The sequence below is a fragment of the Labrus bergylta genome, chromosome 1, assembly GCF_963930695.1.
Source record: "Labrus bergylta chromosome 1, fLabBer1.1, whole genome shotgun sequence".
Taxonomy (NCBI): domain Eukaryota; kingdom Metazoa; phylum Chordata; class Actinopteri; order Labriformes; family Labridae; genus Labrus; species Labrus bergylta.
In genome coordinates, this window is record NC_089195.1 from 28,599,596 (window position 1) to 28,616,304 (window position 16,709).

Below are 16,709 nucleotides of genomic sequence, written 5' to 3' on the forward strand. Positions count from 1 at the left end.
AGTCATGTTATACATTTTATCCCCAAACTGTTGAAACTAAAACAGAGTGATTATTCCTAAAATTGAATTATTCAATTCCTCTGATAGGCTCCTTTTTTTATTATTATTTAAATGGACCTGTGTGTTGTGCTCTGTGTTGGATGTTCAATCATTAATAGACATCAGTATTAAAAGTTTGAACACGGTTTGGTCATGAAGTCATGAAGTTGCTACTTTTAAACAGACTTTGGTCATAGGAAGTGTTGTTAACCCTCAATGCAAAGTCGGTGACGTGCAGGTCATGAACTCCTTTCTCTCCGATCAGTGTGTACCTTAGTGTGTGTTTGTGTGTGTGTGTTCATGTGTGTGTGTTCATGTGTGTGTGTCGGTGAAAGATAAAGCGGCATGCGAAACCCTTGTTGAGCAGACACTCTTGTTGAGCAGACACTCTTGTTGAGCAGACACTCTTGTTGAGCAGACACTCTTGAGTGAGCAGACCTCAGCAGACAGACAGACAGACGGTATATTAGAGGTAAGAGCTTTGTACTTCTTTATATTTAAATATTGAATCATATCATCAACCACTGAAAACTTTTACATTTGACTAAATACACCTTAAAACATGATTTTGAATTAAGGATTTTAAATTTTTCACCAATGAAAGAAGAACGGCAATGTGTGTTTCTTTTTTTTTTTTTGCTTTTTCACAACTTAAATTACACTGAATAACTGAAGAAACAGGTCATCACTGGTGGTACAAAATATACAGCTCATAGGTTGTTTGTTGTTGAATTTCAGTTCATGGTTTCAATCTCAAAAGTCTAGAGTATAAAGAGAGGCTAGGGATAAAACCTCCTGACTCTGTTGGATTACCTCAGGTTACATGTCCGTCTCAGTCTCCTTTTCAAAGAGGATTCAAGATGATGGTCACATGTGGCATTCACAGACCACATTTACATACAATCCAATTCTTAATACCTTGAATAAGTCACAGAAAACAAGAGAACAAGAAAAGTAGAAAGTGAGAAGAGGTCATTGTGCTCCCAGTTTTTCCTTTCTATGTAAATTCATTATTCATATGATTTAACCATCTGTACCTACAAATCTTATCATGAGAGAGAAAATTTAAATTTTTTAAATAGTTATCCTCCCTTTTTTGTTGTTTCTTTTCTCACCACTTTCTGGTTATTGCTTTTTTTGCTTGATACAAGTACTACTATTTTTAAAACTACCTGCAATCTGAAAACCCAACACTGATTGTACTTCTTTCTAATATGCTTGGATGACTTGTCGTCAGCCTTTAGTTTGTTGCACTGTCTCCAACAGAGACCAGATTCAGGGCTTCCATTTTTAAGATATTTCCTTTTGGGAGGGATAGTTGTATTTTTTGAGTGGGTTCATGTAAAACAACACTATACTTTAACTACCTACGGACTGAAGTTTTGTTCAGCTCAGTTTATTTGAACAGAAAGTGTGAGCAACAAAAAGAACACTGACTGTACACAGCAGAGGAAACCAGTTCTGTCAGCTGTGACATTTCTGGTCACAGATCTGATGTTAAAAAAAAAAAGCAACAACAGGATTTTCTCAAACCACTCGATTTGCATAGAAACTATTTGTGTCTTTTTTTTAATGTCCCAAAGGCATCAAATGGATGTGTTCAAACAAACACCTTGTACATTTTGTTGTCGGTGTGGAAACATTTTATAGCCTCTTGCAATAAGGAACCAGGATCTAAGTAGTGTCCCTGTGACCTATATCTGTATTAGGGGGCAATAAGGAAGAAAAAGAAGAGATCAGTAACTATGAAACTGAGCTCATGTCGGATGCAGAGAACAGGAGGGGGGGGGGGGGGCGGGGTTGTGCAAGATTGGAGACAAGGGTACCACTGTATTTTATGACTTCTGGGCTACTTGCAGTGTGACTACCAGTAAGGTGATAAAATACTTGAACTTGACCTTAATTATGAGCTCATTAGAAGAGGGCATCTGATTAAATGAATTACAACATGCCCTTGACCTTCTTCTTCGTTTTCAACTTGTGTTTCATAATCTTTTATGGCTTAAAGGAAAAAGACGTGAGAGCTGCAGTCATACAAAACTCACTTATACAGCTGAACATGAAGAGTACAGCGTGCTCGGAGTAATACACAGTAGTTCAGAGCACGAGGAAGTCTGTACCACATGGAGTCATATGTGTAAAAAGGAAGCCTTAAAACATACAACTCGAATGAAGATCTTTTAAATAGCTTTAAGGAGGCGGCAAAATATAAAAGAAGTGTGGATACTGGATATGAACATGCACCTTATTTAACACATGAACTGAAACTTTGGGTTACGTCAGCATGAAGGCTGAGCACATTTAAAGGAGAGTGAGACCCTTTGTGTTTTTTTTCCCTGCCAGTTACTCTGGTTAATGTACAACCAAAGCAAATGCCATTTGACCCATGTTGGTGCTTGGTTTTTTTTAAAAGCTGTTCCCATTCATGCTGTTGATTTTCCTATCAGAGCTTTTTGATAGGAAATTTAGCCAACAACCCCATAAGCAAAAACAAATACTGTATGTTTGACCTGTTATTTAATAACTCTGTTATTTGCTCAACTAACAAACCTTTTGTCCTTTTTTTTCTTACTGCAGTGTGAAAAAAACCCCCAAAAAAAGCCAAGATGTGTTGCTCCAGTTTTCTCAAAATTATGATGTTTGTCTTCAACGGCGGCATTTTTGTAAGTTGAAGAAAGACGAACTGTAAATTCTGTTTCCTGTTGTCCAGCTTTGCTTTCTATTAACACATGTGGCAACAAAGCTACTGGACAGCACACATTACACTCACTAATCTAGGTAACAGTGAAAGATGTCTCATATATCTGTTTGTTAAAGATGAAGCCAACAAGCAGCCTAGCTTAGCATAATAGACCACCTCTTGTTTGGGAAATGCTTCAAAAGTGACCACTGTAGAGGGCACCATGCTAACAACAAGGGTGAAGCTAACTAGCATTCAGTAGTGGAGTTCCTGCCTTAGACTGTATAAAACATGGACGTAGTCTCAGTGACGTCACCTTTGGTTACTGAAGGGGAATTTTGAAGCCCAACAAAGGCAGTCACCACATTAAAAATGCTGTCTCATCCTGTGTCTGTCATCACAGAAATAGTCATTTTGAATAAACTGAATGTAAATGTCTCAACTAATTTCTTTCGGTTTCACTTTGCCTGACTTTTGACTTTTCTTATTGTTACTGCTAGTGGCAATATTTAAAACAACAGACCTATTTTAACATTATTATAACACTATTCCTTCCTTACGCCTCATGCAGTTGGCAGGTGCAGCCATCCTGGGTGTTGGTGTGTGGGTGAAGGTGGACAGCGGTTCTCTGCTGGGCATACTGGACAGCGTGGATGGCGCTCCGTCTGAGTTGTCCCAGCTGGTCTACGTCGGCTACCTGCTCATTGGGGTGGGTGCTGTGCTGCTGATCATCGGCTTCCTGGGCTGCTGTGGAGCCGTCAAGGAGAGCAGGTGCATGCTGCTGACGGTGAGTGACTCAGAGATAGAAATTCTAATGTTATTTCTGTTGGTAATTTCAACAGAGAAGTGAAGAAGAACACCTTCTGACTCTGTCCCTAATATTGTAGCTCTATGTTGGATATTATTGTAAATAGCTTTGGACTTGATTACCTACAGTACTTTAACATCTGTGCATGTCCAGTTTCGAGGCCTGTTTTTATTACTCCCATGCTGAGACTTCATTTTACACACAAAGTAAAGAGCTCACATACCGGTAATGATTCATCTTTCTTTCCCCATTCAGTTTTTCAGCATCGTGCTCATTATTTTCCTTGTCGAGGTCGCTGGAGCTGTGGTGCTGCTCGTCTTCCAGGATTTGGTATGTCTCTCTTGAAAGCCAAACAGGAACAAGCTAATCATATATGCCAGTGTAAACATGCAGCACCCTTAACAAAAAAAAAACCTTAAGAGCTCTCTTTACTTTGAATTCATTTAATTTGTTATATCTTTTCCTCAGGCTGGCGAGATTCTTTCAGATCTGGAGGATGGAGTAAGAAAAGGCATTCAAGAACACTATGGAGACAGTGAAAGTCTGACGTCTCTCTGGAACACCACCATGGAACAGGTACACTCTATATATACATGTAACTAAATACTTCAGACCACAGGTATGCCGATGGTTAATGACCCAAGTCATGATATGGTAAATGGTAAATGGAGCTTTTTTTAACCGCATGTCACACCTACCTATTCACACCTATTCACACACTGATGGCAGAGGTTGATATGTTAAGTGACCATCAGACGTAACCAATCTCATTCATACACTGCTGATGAAGCAGCAGGAGCAATTCAGGTTTAAGTGACCTGCCCAAGGACACATCGGACATGTTGCTGCAGGAGCTGGGGATCGAGCCCACGACCTTCTGGTTGAGAGACGACCAACTCTACCAACTGAGCCACAGTCGCCCCGCCCCTGACAAAACACTGACAATTTTTTGATTTCCTGAATATGCACACTCTTAGGAACACAGTCAATACCCTCTTTGTCTTTGTTGGAGTGGAAACATTGATAACAACCTCATGCTGATGTCATCATTTTATTCATTTTTTTATAAATGAAGCAGTCCCACATGTCTCACAGACTTACAGCACCTAAGAAAAGTCACTGAACTGTTCGTGTTTGTCTTTGTTTTCCTTCTAGTTTAAATGCTGCGGATACAAGAACTACACAGATTTTGATGGCTCTCCTTTTAACGTTGGTCACGAAAACCTTTATCCGACCATGTGTTGCAACGTTACCACCACGCCGGATGTTTGCAATGAAAATGCAGCACATAATTCGGTACGGTTTGACTCATTTTTGACTCAATTGAATTTTAAAGCCTGAAAAAAATCCTGATCTCTATCGTTTTTCTTTCAGATGATTGATGGCTGCTTTAGCAAGCTGCTACAGTTCATAGAGGACAACGCTGTGATCGTTGCAGCCGTGGCTCTAGGAATCAGTTTTTTTGAGGTACAAACAACAATGTCCGCCTGGGTTCTTTACGTTTTCTCAGCCACCAGTGTAGAAGAATGCTGTGCGCTGTGGTCCCAGTTGATTTTTTTTGGCGGTTACAAAATGAAAATTGAAATATCTAAAATATCTTTGAATTGTTTTTTATTTGACTTTATCATAGAATGTGTTATGAATACATTAATATGAATATCATCATCATCATTATTTCCTACTATCTATGCTGTACAGCAAATATTCTGATCTCTAGAGATGGTCAATATCTTTATAATGACAGTGCAGTGCATTGCTGTGTTTATGGGGGCAAAAGAGAATCATCACCAAAATCTGCAGTTTAGCAGTCTGGCGCTATTTGCTGTTTTATAAATACATTTCTGACATCAGGAGCAAAATCTAAAAAGTCAGTATGACTTGAGTTTCATCCTTCAGTCTTTTTTACACGCCTTGATGAGGACCGCTGAATTTAATGTAAAACTGGTGTTATTACCTCTAACATTTTAGATTATTTTTACATTTGTATGCTGGTGCCACCTTGCCCTGATGAAAAAAATAACAAGAGGTTGTCAGAAGAAGAAAAAAACTGATTTTTGACCATTTTCAAAATCTGCCCGTCAAAAATCTAAAAATGATCCCTTTAATGTTTTCATGATGCCAAAAATAGACAAAAATAATAAATAAAAGAAGGTCCAACATGATTTCAAGGTTATAAACTCCACATTCAAAGTTTATATGAAGCTAAAAGTCTTACTCCTTTTGCTGTTCGAAAAATAATTAAATTCCAAATATTTATCCCACAGGACTGAATTAATTTGACCAGAGATATATCTCCGATCCATTCAACTGTGTTCAGATTTTGTGTTGATGAATTATTTTCTTTGCAGGTTGCTGCCATGGTGGTGTCGATGGTCCTCTACAACAAAATTGGCAGCAAGTAGGCACAAGCATAATTGGTGGAGAAATTGAACCTCTGAGCAGCTTTTAAAGTATAGCGTTTTCTTATTCCTTGATTCAAAACAGACAGATCAACGCTGCTTAATGCTCTACCTGCGATCTTCCTTATTATTGGCCCTTTTATAAGGCATTGAAATCTCAGACGGAGAGGTGGTCAGTGAAGCTGACGTTTTTGTGGTTTCATAATTGTATATGTACACATTTATATGTGAATTATTTATGTCTGAATAGAGCTGCTGTATGCTGACAGTGCATGTGCTAATACATGAGGATGTGTGTAATGATGCACAGTGCAGAAAAGTTTTGTTTTATAAGGTTTATTTTTGGATTTCGTGCGCGTTTATTGGAGCGATAGGACAGTAGATAGAGTTGGAAATCAGGGAGCGAGAGAGTGGGGAACGACATGCGGGAAAGGAGCCACAGGTTGGATTTGAACCCGGGCCACCCGCTGGGAGGACTACAGCCTCTGTACATGGAACCACACATTACCCACTGCTCCACCAGCGCCCCATTGACAGTTATTTTTTATCTCTTGCATTCACTGTAGTAATAAAATACTTATTTTTGTATGTTTGATCAAATTTAAATAAATAAATGAAGATTTCAATCTTGACTTATGATCTCCTTATTTATATTCCATATTTTCATAAATCATTTGGTAAACATTGTTGTTTACATACTTGCTTAGATCTTTTTGAATTAACAACACCAAATGATAATTCATCAGACACATAAATTGTATTCTACACTGAACTAAAATAGATTAAAAAAAGTATTAGAATTTGAACTTAAAGCCTGTGAGTGGGGTATTATCTCATATTTGTTGATTATTATAAAGTAATTCTAATTCAGATATATTCATTCAGTGATTGTCCTTTTAGAAGCGAAATTGATTACATCATTGTCAAAGATAACAGCACACAACATTCAGTCTCTCTGGCTTCAAACAGATCAGATTAGACCCATTTATTGTTTATCAATCCAAACTTCAAGTGGCAAGCAAGAACAGCCCCCCTTTCCTCATAAAAATATTAAAATTGTAACAACCTCACTTTGAGACTTGTGGTTTTCATGTAACTACAAGTATAAGAATCTAATGTCTTATCAGTACCAGCTAGATTAATCAAGACATAAACCTGGTATGTTAATTAGAAACAGTATTCAAAACACTTGGCTGAGAAAATTATATATATACATATATATATATATATATATATAGCCTATTTAATTATTATTATTCTTTACTATATTGACATGTGGAAATGTACAAACAGCCACACATGCCAGGGTCATCATAAGTACAAAGAGAATTCTATATATATATAAAATATATTAATTTAATTGACAGAATCATTTTGTAAAAACTAAAAACTAAAGTTAGGGAGTTAGTTAAGAACTTTGAACTTTGAAATGTGATAATCAAATGAATAGGTTGACGACAGTGCAAAAGGTTATTATGCATATTACCATATAAGACTGTAAATATTACATCACACGTGAAATAAGAGAAAATAATATAAAAAAAATAATATTAAGATTCCGTGACGTCAGTGATGATGACGACCGTTGCTCTATACTGCTTTGTGATTGGCCGGTTTGAATCTGTTTGAATCGCTCTACCTGTGGACAGGTTGGTCAACACGAAGTTAAAAGCTTGTTCAGCTTCTATTTTAATAAATAATACATGTTTTTTAATCGTTTCGGTTAAAATTCAACAAGTTCTGGTTGTGGAGCGCGTTTATTGTGTTTATGGAAAGAAAGGAGGAAGATGACGGTCAACCATCGGAGGCGGCTAATAATTAATCCAGTTAGGAAGGATTATCATCGCTAATGCGGTGGAAACTCAGATAATGGAAGATAAAGAGGACGGTTTTGTGACGCTGTAAAGAACTGGCCGAGCTGCTTCAACACTGTAAGTTAGCATTGTGGGCTAAAAGTGAGCTACATGTGTTATAATGCTGTGTAGCCGAGGACCAACGTTAGCGAGCAGTTCAGCTACTCACCAGCAGGAGTTGTGTGTTGATGTTGACATTGTGTCAGATACACCTGCTTTCAATGTAGTGTTTCAGTCATGTTTATTACTAGAGTAGATTTGTTAACTTTAACTTCTGATGTGTAGGCTACTCATACATTATTCTCTTAAGAATGCCTCTAGTTATCTATTATTTACTTTATTATTATTCTATTATTTAATCTATTATTATTATCTATTATTATTTATGTAGGAGAGCTCGCTTACGTGCAACTAACAACATGTTTGAAATAATACACCAACTTGCAGGAGGGATTGTTTACAACAGGATGTTTTTCTGTTTAAAATGTCATATCAGTTTTAAAAATTGTTGTGTAGAGTTTGTTGAGTAAGCAGCTGTTTAAAAAAACAAAGGCTTTGACAATTCGGGAGCGTGTCTATGTTCCCAGAGCCCTATGTTCCCAGAGCCCTATGTTCCCACAGCCCTATGTTCCCACAGCCCTATGTTCCCAGAGCCCTATGTTCCCAGAACCCTATGTTCCCAGAGCCCTATGTTCCCACAGCCCTATGTTCCCAGAGCCCTATGTTCCCACAGCCCTATGTTCCCACAGCCCTATGTTCCCACAGCCCTATGTTCCCAGAGCCCTATGTTCCCACAGCCCTATGTTCCCACAGCCCTATGTTCCCAGAGCCCTATGTTCCCACAGCCCTATGTTCCCAGAGCCCTATGTTCCCACAGCCCTATGTTCCCACAGCCCTATGTTCCCACAGCCCTATGTTCCCAGAACCCTATGTTCCCACAGTTCGTAGATGTTTTTTCTCCAAAATGAGGCCCTATGTTCCCACATTTCCTTTTTCATAAATTTGTATCAGATTTTATTCCCCTTTTTCCCAATTTGGTAGCCAATTACACCCAACTATTATTATCCAGTAGTAATGGACTACAGATGGAATGTAGCTTTTAGCTAAATCTGGTGCGCCCATCTCTTTGTTTATTGCAAACAGTTGTCCTTTTAAATAAACAAACTATACTGAGTAGCACAGAGGCCTCGCATTGACTAGCTTCCGGTCAGATCAGTCAAATGAAGCGCAGCAACTGGTCGCAAAGCATAGTTGTGGGAACATAGGGTTTAATTTTGAGAAAAAATGTTGGAACATAGGGCTGTGGGACCATTGGGCTGTGGGACCTTTGGGCTGTGGGACCATAGGGCTGTGGGACCATTGGGCTGTGGGACCATTGGGCTGTGGGAACATAGGGCTGTGGGACCATTGGGCTGTGGGACCATAGGGCTGTGGGACCATTGGGCTGTGGGACCATTGGGCTGTGGGAACATAGGGCTGTGGGACCATTGGGCTGTGGGACCATTGGGCTGTGGGACCATAGGGCTGTGGGACCATTGGGCTGTGGGACCATAGGGCTGTGGGACCATAGGGCTGTGGGACCATTGGGCTGTGGGACCATAGGGCTGTGGGACCATTGGGCTGTGGGACCATAGGGCTGTGGGACCATAGGGCTGTGGGACCATAGGGCTGTGGGACCATTGGGCTGTGGGACCTTTGGGCTGTGGGAACATAGGGCTGACCCCGACAGTTCAATAGTGCACACTTTCTGCCCTCCACCAAATAGACAAATCTATGTGGATTTGTTGATGGTGGTGCATTTAACAGCTATAGAGAAATAATGTTTTTGTCATTGTAGACCAATAAGGTGTTTGTTGAACAGAGGTTCAGTACATGACAGGTCTACAATATGACTTACAATTTGTCCGTGTTTTGTCATCAGCTCGTGTCTGCAGCCAACAGGTGGTAGAGAAATCTGTTCACGTATTCTTGATTTTCAAACTCATGAGCTGAGCTTCTTTTCAAGCCAGTAGGTTGTGGTTTTCTACATTTGAAAGAACTACCGACGTTGTGTGAGCACAAGCTGAGTAAGAAAGTTAGAAAGGGACTTTATGACACTGATGTCTCACAGAGTCAATGAGTTGTTCACATGAATCTGTTCTGTTTTGTAGCTGATGTTATCCATCACATTCCTCTGCAGCCTGTGTTGTTGTTGGATACCTTTTTAGTGTCTGTGGCAGGTCATTTGTATTGATTCTAGGAAGGTTAAAAGGGTTACATGGCAATTATGAATAATAGGAATGAACAGTTATGAAGCTGCACATGGAGCGACAGAAAGGTGAGCTGTTAAACATGGTCGAGCCGTATGGTCAAACTAGAGCTACTGTCATTTGCTTTATGCAGTGGGAGCTTGTCGAAAATTGTAATTCTTCACTACTTTTCATTTCCACATGTTTTTAAACAATAAAGCTCCAATATTTAACTGATAGAAAGTACCCTAACTTAAATATGTTGGCAACGAATCAGCACTGAAACGTTGCCATTGTATAGTGAATGTTTAGATTGTGTGCTGGAGTTGGCTTGGGATTTTTTGCAATTTCTAAACCCCAAATTACCCAATATTTATCTACTGCCAAAGACTTAGTACATTTTAGTTGTTGTGGTGTTGAAACAGGTAGTAGTAATAGTTTGGTTTTACCAGTATAATATTGAAGTTTAAAATTCTGGTATCGTGACGCACTAATGCAGTTGTGGAAACAGCATTTCAGGATTTGTTTCAAAGCGGTTCACTTGAGAGTGGACGGATCACAGTGTGTGTCAGCATTCATGTAAAGTTTAATGTGTGCTAACTGCTGAAGCAGCAGGTTGTCCTGTCACATGTTACAGTTACCTGATGAGCCTTCTCAGTGGCGTCATAATCTGAATAAACATCATCGCTCTCTGTCTCTTTCTCATCATAAAACAGTTTGAACTGCAGTAAAATGCAACATGTGACAACTCTGCCATGTCCTGCGTCATGATGTTGTTCTCTTGGTTAGTGTCTGGTTGTTGGAAGTACTCTTGTAAAAGTTAATTTTAGATCACAGAGAAGAGAAACAATATTTGGGAACATCATAAGTAAAAAGATTTCTTGTAACATAATGTGTTGGTGTGATCCGGTACTTATTCAACATTTTCAGTTATAAACACATAAGGGTGTTATTTCTCAAACTGCTCCATAGTATAAACATTTGTATGGGATCTTTCACTTTTTTTTTTTCAATGAGCTCAAAAGGCTTACTGTCTGCTCTGAATGAAATAATCTTTATTATGGGCAAAACCAACATTATAATCGAGCACGGCCACAGAATTTGTCGAGCCCTTGAGCATCTAAAACAAGGCTGGGCTTTTCCCTTCTTTGCTGTACACTTTGTACTCTCTGTCTTTTACTTGATTGGCCACTTTATGATAGTTCACAGAGAAGTCAGCTGACGAGGAAGGCCTGTCCAGAGGCTTGCTTCAGATTTCACCTGTTTCCCCTTTATTTGCCTTTTCCTCCAGGGAGGCCAGTTCAAGAATTGGAACGTAGCTCCAAGATTCAGTTGTTTCCTGAGCATTTGTTTTACTGATAATGTAAACTTTACACCATTTTATCTGCTTATATTGACCTAATTTCTCTTGGCCCTATAAGTTTATTTGTTCACAGTTTTGTGTCAGACTAAACTGTTGTTAAACTGAGTTTCTGTTTTCTAAAAGGAAAAAAAAAAACATAACACCTCAACAGCTACTGGTTTAAAATGTGCTAACCTCAAGATAAACTTCAGCTTAGTCATTCGTTTTTCCAAATGTGTCACTGGGTCTTACGATTGTGAAAATAGAGTCAACGTTAAATACATTCACATCATAAAAAGAGATATGCATTGTGTTAGTGTGTGAGAAGGAAAAACGAAAAGTTGTATGACACATTTTTTTCTTTTTTTTTTTAGATGTCCTCAATAGTTCATACAGACCAGGCTGCCAAATAGTGAGAGAGCAGGTGGATAGGAGGGGAGACTATATTCTTTGTAAAGTCTGCCCTCTTGTGGAAAACATATAAACTGCAGAAACAGGGATGATATTTTCCTGTAATAATACTGAACACATTCGGTAATGATTTTTAACTGTATAATTGTTTAAAAAAATCTTGAGAATAGACCTCACCAGCTTATGTTTAAATGTTTCAGGTCAGTGAAGATTAAATTGAACATCTTCCATTCTTCTGTGAATCTGTCTGCACCATAAGACAAAGTTTGAGACATGAAACAGATTTAGGAAAGAGTTTATGGCGTAAGCGTGCCTCTGGTCACCAAGAGCACTTTGAGAAAGTCAAACACCCTGAATATTATTACTCTGTCAGCCGGTTTACCTTCCAGCAGCTCCGCTGTGTGATCAGGTCACGGCTGAGCGAGCTCACTGAAGTCTAATGGTATAATGATGGGACGACAAGTTGGGGCTGTGGGAAAAATGGACAGGAGACGGTTTGTTTGCCCAGAGAACATAAAGTCATTACTGCTTTATGACCAAATGTAACGGGAACACCTGCTAAATGAGGGTTTTATTGTAGACAAGGGCACATTTTGAACGAGTGGTCTTCCTAAATCGTTCAGAAAAGTTTCCCCTGGCTGCATTACTTTACCGTCAGGTTGTCAAAACGATTGATATCTAGATTGTTTTTGATGTAGACGTATATACAGAGAGGTATGTTAGTTTAACTATCCATGCTATTGAAAAGGACCTAAAATTTAAGACTACAAAAGACGACAGAACTTGAGTCATATTTTAAACCCAAAAAAAGAGAGCCCTGCCTGAATGTCACAAATTCATGTTTTGTATAATTGAGACAGCGTGGCTGTGCAGGATTTGTCTCGCAAATTTTGGTACTTAAAAACAAGAAATGACCCAACATTGTGTTCCTAAGACTTTTAATTCTGTTGCTGTGCATCTCAACAGATATCATACCATTTGAATTTTACTAGTATCATACTGTGACAACCCTACTATGCTATTGTTGAATTAATACGTCCTCGTGGTATGAAGTTTTCCTTGTGCATGTCGCGGGTATTGTCTACTTTTATGATGATCATTTACTTGTAAAGGGGTTGAAATGTGTTTGTTGATTGTGATTCTGAATGAATAGTATGTTTCATATGGTTTCATACTCTATAGTTTTAAAAATCACAGATTGAAGCGACTAAACCTTGATGCAGATTCTCAAAGACTTTTGAGGCAGAGCTTTCAATATCATCGAAACATGAAATGAAGACTTCTCCTCTGGAAGAATGATGTTAAGTGCATAGTTATGCATAATGTTTTAATTATTGACAGTATCCAAAAGTACTGATGAAGCTTTAAAAAAATGAAGGCTCTTAAGTCATATTTTGAACTCAACAAGAGAGAGCACCGTCTAAATTGCACACATAGCTTTATCAAAACATTGACATCAATTTATTTGTGCAATTTAGACAATGTACAGGAGTTTGATTGCAATTTTTGTTATAAACATGAAAATGACCCAGTATTGGGGGCCAACCAAGGACTTATTTTTTTGTCGCTGGTGTATCAAACAGGTATTGATATCGTTTGATTTTGTAATATAGTAACAAAGTTTAAAATTCTGGTATCTTAACAACCCTACTAACCCAATGAATGTTTAGGTGGCTCATGGCTATTTTTCTTTAAATATTTCACTAAACCTGAGTTTTTAAATTCCTTTAAATAACTTAAAGGGATCTACGTTACCAAAATAGAAAATACATTGCAATACTTTGGTTAAGGGCTAATTTGTTTATGACGTTGTTTTTAACGCTCACCTTGACTCTGAAGTCCTCCCAGTCTGGCGACTATCCCCGAGCTGGAGTTCTAGTCTCGGTGTGATGTCTGGCCTGGTGTGGGAATTGCGACACCTTCACTTCCATTTAAACTCAGGTGAGAACTGGCAGCTACCTATATAAAAGGCTCCCTCCTTCACTCCCACAAAGCACTGACAGCAAGGTTGCCATTTGGAACCTTGGACCAAACCTCCAGACAAAGATTTTCATTTTTTTTCGCAAATTTAGCTGTAACTTTTTTCTGTCAGAATTTGAAAATAATTGTGCTACTTCTACTTTTAGATCTATCCCTGTTTATTTACAAGAATGGCCTTTCCTCTCATCCTCGTCCTTCTATCCCATTGGACCCTGGCTCTTACATTACCTCACAATGCCTTTGACAACATCGTGAAAGGATCAAGAGTCGACTTTGAGTCATCAGGAAGCGGACCAGATGAACCTGTCCGGGGAGTAGTAAAGGTGGTGCAGCTGGACCCTCGGTCCCTGGCCCATTCAGGCTTCTTCAGACAAGGTCTGACCCCCAGAAGAGCCCCCTCCCTCAGCTCCAGACTGTCCTTCCCAGCTTTCTTGTCCCAGGGACGTCCAGGTCCTGCTTCAGGCCCCAGGACCCCACTGAGTCCACTACACCACCTGAAGCCTAAAAATGAGATAGAGGTGAAGAAGACGCAAGGCCTGCAGATGTGGCAGAGAGCCATAAACAAAGGAGAGAAGATGCACCTGCCAATCAACCTGAAGGACACAAAACAGACGTGCACTGCTATACCTTTCACCCAGGTAAGAAACTATGATTATTTTTATATCATGGGTGAAGCCAGGAATTTGTACCCTTACAAAACAATGGCCAGTGAAAGTCAGAGAGAAACCTGGTCATCTTTGATAACCCATCAGCTACAGTCAGACAACAGCTTGATTTAGCATTCAGCTTTAATTGAACACTGTTGTCACTTGTCTTGTCCTGATTGTAAGTATTGAAAAAAAGGTTATTTTGACAACCTTAACTGGAACACAACAGTACAGTATTATGACAGCATTTGAGCTTCCCAACCTGATAATTACATTGCAGGAAAAAATGTTGCAGTATGAATAAGGTGCATGGTATGTAAACACAAAAGTGTTGTGTATTGAATCTTTGGAGATGGCTTTAGAAGAAAAACTAGCTGTGATGCTTGATCTAATCTTGCTCCTCTCTTTCTTCCTCCCAGCATGTGACAGCGGAGGGATGCAGCACAGTAACCGTGCACAACAAGCTGTGTTTCGGTCAGTGCAGCTCCCTGTTTGTCCCGTCGGAAGGAGAGTTTGCAGGGCCGGGTTCTTCTGGGACAGGGTCACTCCGTCACCGGGCCCCCTGCTCCCGCTGCGCCCCGTCTAAATCTCACACCGTGACCGTGCCTCTGCGCTGTGGAGCTGAGGTCAGGGAGAGGCGGCTGGTGGTGGTGGAGGAGTGCAAGTGCGAGACAGGCCGTGAGGAAAAGAGGGCAGATGCTGTGGCTTCCACACACCTGTGATTCTGTTACAAATGTTGTCCAAAAAAACATTCATGATTGTCCAGGATTTTTTAAGGGGCAGGTAATCGTTTTAATCCTGGCTGATACCTTCATTCTCTGTGAGATCACTGCACTCATCGACTTTATCCTCACTTCATGAAAATGAACTAGAAGCATGCATCTTTATGAACATGTGTATCAGTGTTTGTATCTGTGTTTGATTACGAGTCTGAATGTTTTATTCAGAATAATATGTTGTGGTGTTTATTCACACCAATGATTGATGACAAAATGACCTATATTTTGGTCATGTTGCAACAGACCGATCTGTCCACACTGGACTAGTGTTATGTTTTCAGAAAAAGTGTTTAGATTCAACTAAACTGGAATATTGTGAACTTGTAATATCGTCATTAAAATCTCCTGTTTGTCCTGATTCCTTTTGCCTGGGCGTTGCTAATTAGTTTTCTGCTAACACTGTTATAGTCACAAGTGCAATTTAGTTTGCATGCAAAGCTGGAGTTAAAACATGAAGAGCATTTGTTTTTTTCCATCCACTCTCGTATTCAAGCGTTCAAGTGTCAGCTCCTATATTTTATTAAAAAAGCCTTGTTCCGCCGACTTTTAGCACATAGCACTTACATCTGAAAGCACCAAACTAGAGAGCAAACGAGCTATTGAGCACGGGTACTTAGGAGTAAGCAAACATAATTGTTTCAGCATGGACCCCTGAATTATGTATAGGAACCACCTATTCTCATGCCCAATCTCTTTTCAGGGTTGTTGTGGGAATTTGAACATCCTTCTCTGCAGATGCACTTGAGCGGCTGAGCATGTGTGATTATGTGTGTATGCACTTTTTTCAGTTAGGGCTCCATAAAACCTATTATTCATTTATACCCTGGCACCTGGGCCTGGTAAAGTGAACTCATCCCACACATGCCTACATACATTCCCAGAGGGGCATAGAGAAGGGGGCTCTTTACGTTGCCTTGGCATGCTGTCAAAGTGACTGTTTAGATGGCCATTTGTATTCACGTGGGCTTTCTGAAAAAGTGAAAGCGCTCATTGCGCTACGGGGGTTGCATTGAGCCCCTCGGATTCCATTAGCATGTGATTAACATCTTGGATTGATGGCTATATTTTCCAAGATTGATGGGACAAATATTTGCCCAGGTCTTAACTAGGAGGATTTAGGGGGCCACTTTTAATCAGGCACTTATTTATTTTTCTAAATATGCAGAAGAGGTTGTGAGGCTCACAGAGGCCTGCTAGCTGTGATCAGTTCTTGCTTTCAAAACTCTCCTTCCTCCTAGTGCAGATTGTTGTTTGTGAAATGCCAGATTCATAACTTCAGCTGCAATGTGTTTAGCAATCCATCTCTGTCACTGTGCTGTGGTGCACTTCACTTGCATGCGGTAATAATCTGCCCACTGTGCTGTTGTGTGTGTGTGTGTGTGTGTGTGTGTGTGTGTGTGTGTGTGTGATGATGGCGGTGAAGAGAGTCATGATCTCACTATCTCAGTGTCTATTCTTTTCAAACTCTGTACCTCTCTTCTTCCAATCTTTTGTCTTTTTTAATACGAGAAAGGGATAAAAAAGAAAGCCGGCGTAGAGGAAG

The 16,709-nt window shown here is 39.6% G+C and overlaps 2 protein-coding genes across 3 annotated transcripts; both read left to right on the plus strand.

Moving 5' to 3' along the window:
• Window positions 1-371: 371 nt before the first annotated feature.
• On the plus strand, window positions 372-6,558 carry LOC109993450 (tetraspanin-1). The gene is made up of 8 exons (XM_020646415.3): window positions 372-511; window positions 2,617-2,702; window positions 3,291-3,506; window positions 3,783-3,857; window positions 3,996-4,103; window positions 4,683-4,823; window positions 4,902-4,994; window positions 5,876-6,558. The coding sequence occupies exons 2-8, from the start codon at window positions 2,646-2,648 to the stop codon at window positions 5,927-5,929; spliced, it is 744 nt and encodes a 247-aa protein (XP_020502071.2). The 5' UTR covers window positions 372-511; window positions 2,617-2,645; the 3' UTR covers window positions 5,930-6,558.
• Window positions 6,559-7,555: 997 nt separating this feature from the next.
• Window positions 7,556-15,524, plus strand: dand5 (DAN domain family, member 5). 2 transcript variants are annotated; one of them, XM_065958324.1, is made up of 4 exons: window positions 7,556-7,857; window positions 13,600-13,701; window positions 13,887-14,378; window positions 14,807-15,524. In XM_065958324.1, exons 3-4 carry the CDS (start codon window positions 13,911-13,913, stop codon window positions 15,107-15,109), a joined length of 771 nt encoding a protein of 256 aa, XP_065814396.1. In that variant the 5' UTR covers window positions 7,556-7,857; window positions 13,600-13,701; window positions 13,887-13,910; the 3' UTR covers window positions 15,110-15,524. The 2 variants fall into 2 exon arrangements, with proteins under 2 accessions (XP_065814396.1, XP_065814399.1); XM_065958327.1 differs by lacking the exon at window positions 13,600-13,701.
• The last annotated feature ends 1,185 nt before the right edge of the window (window positions 15,525-16,709 follow it).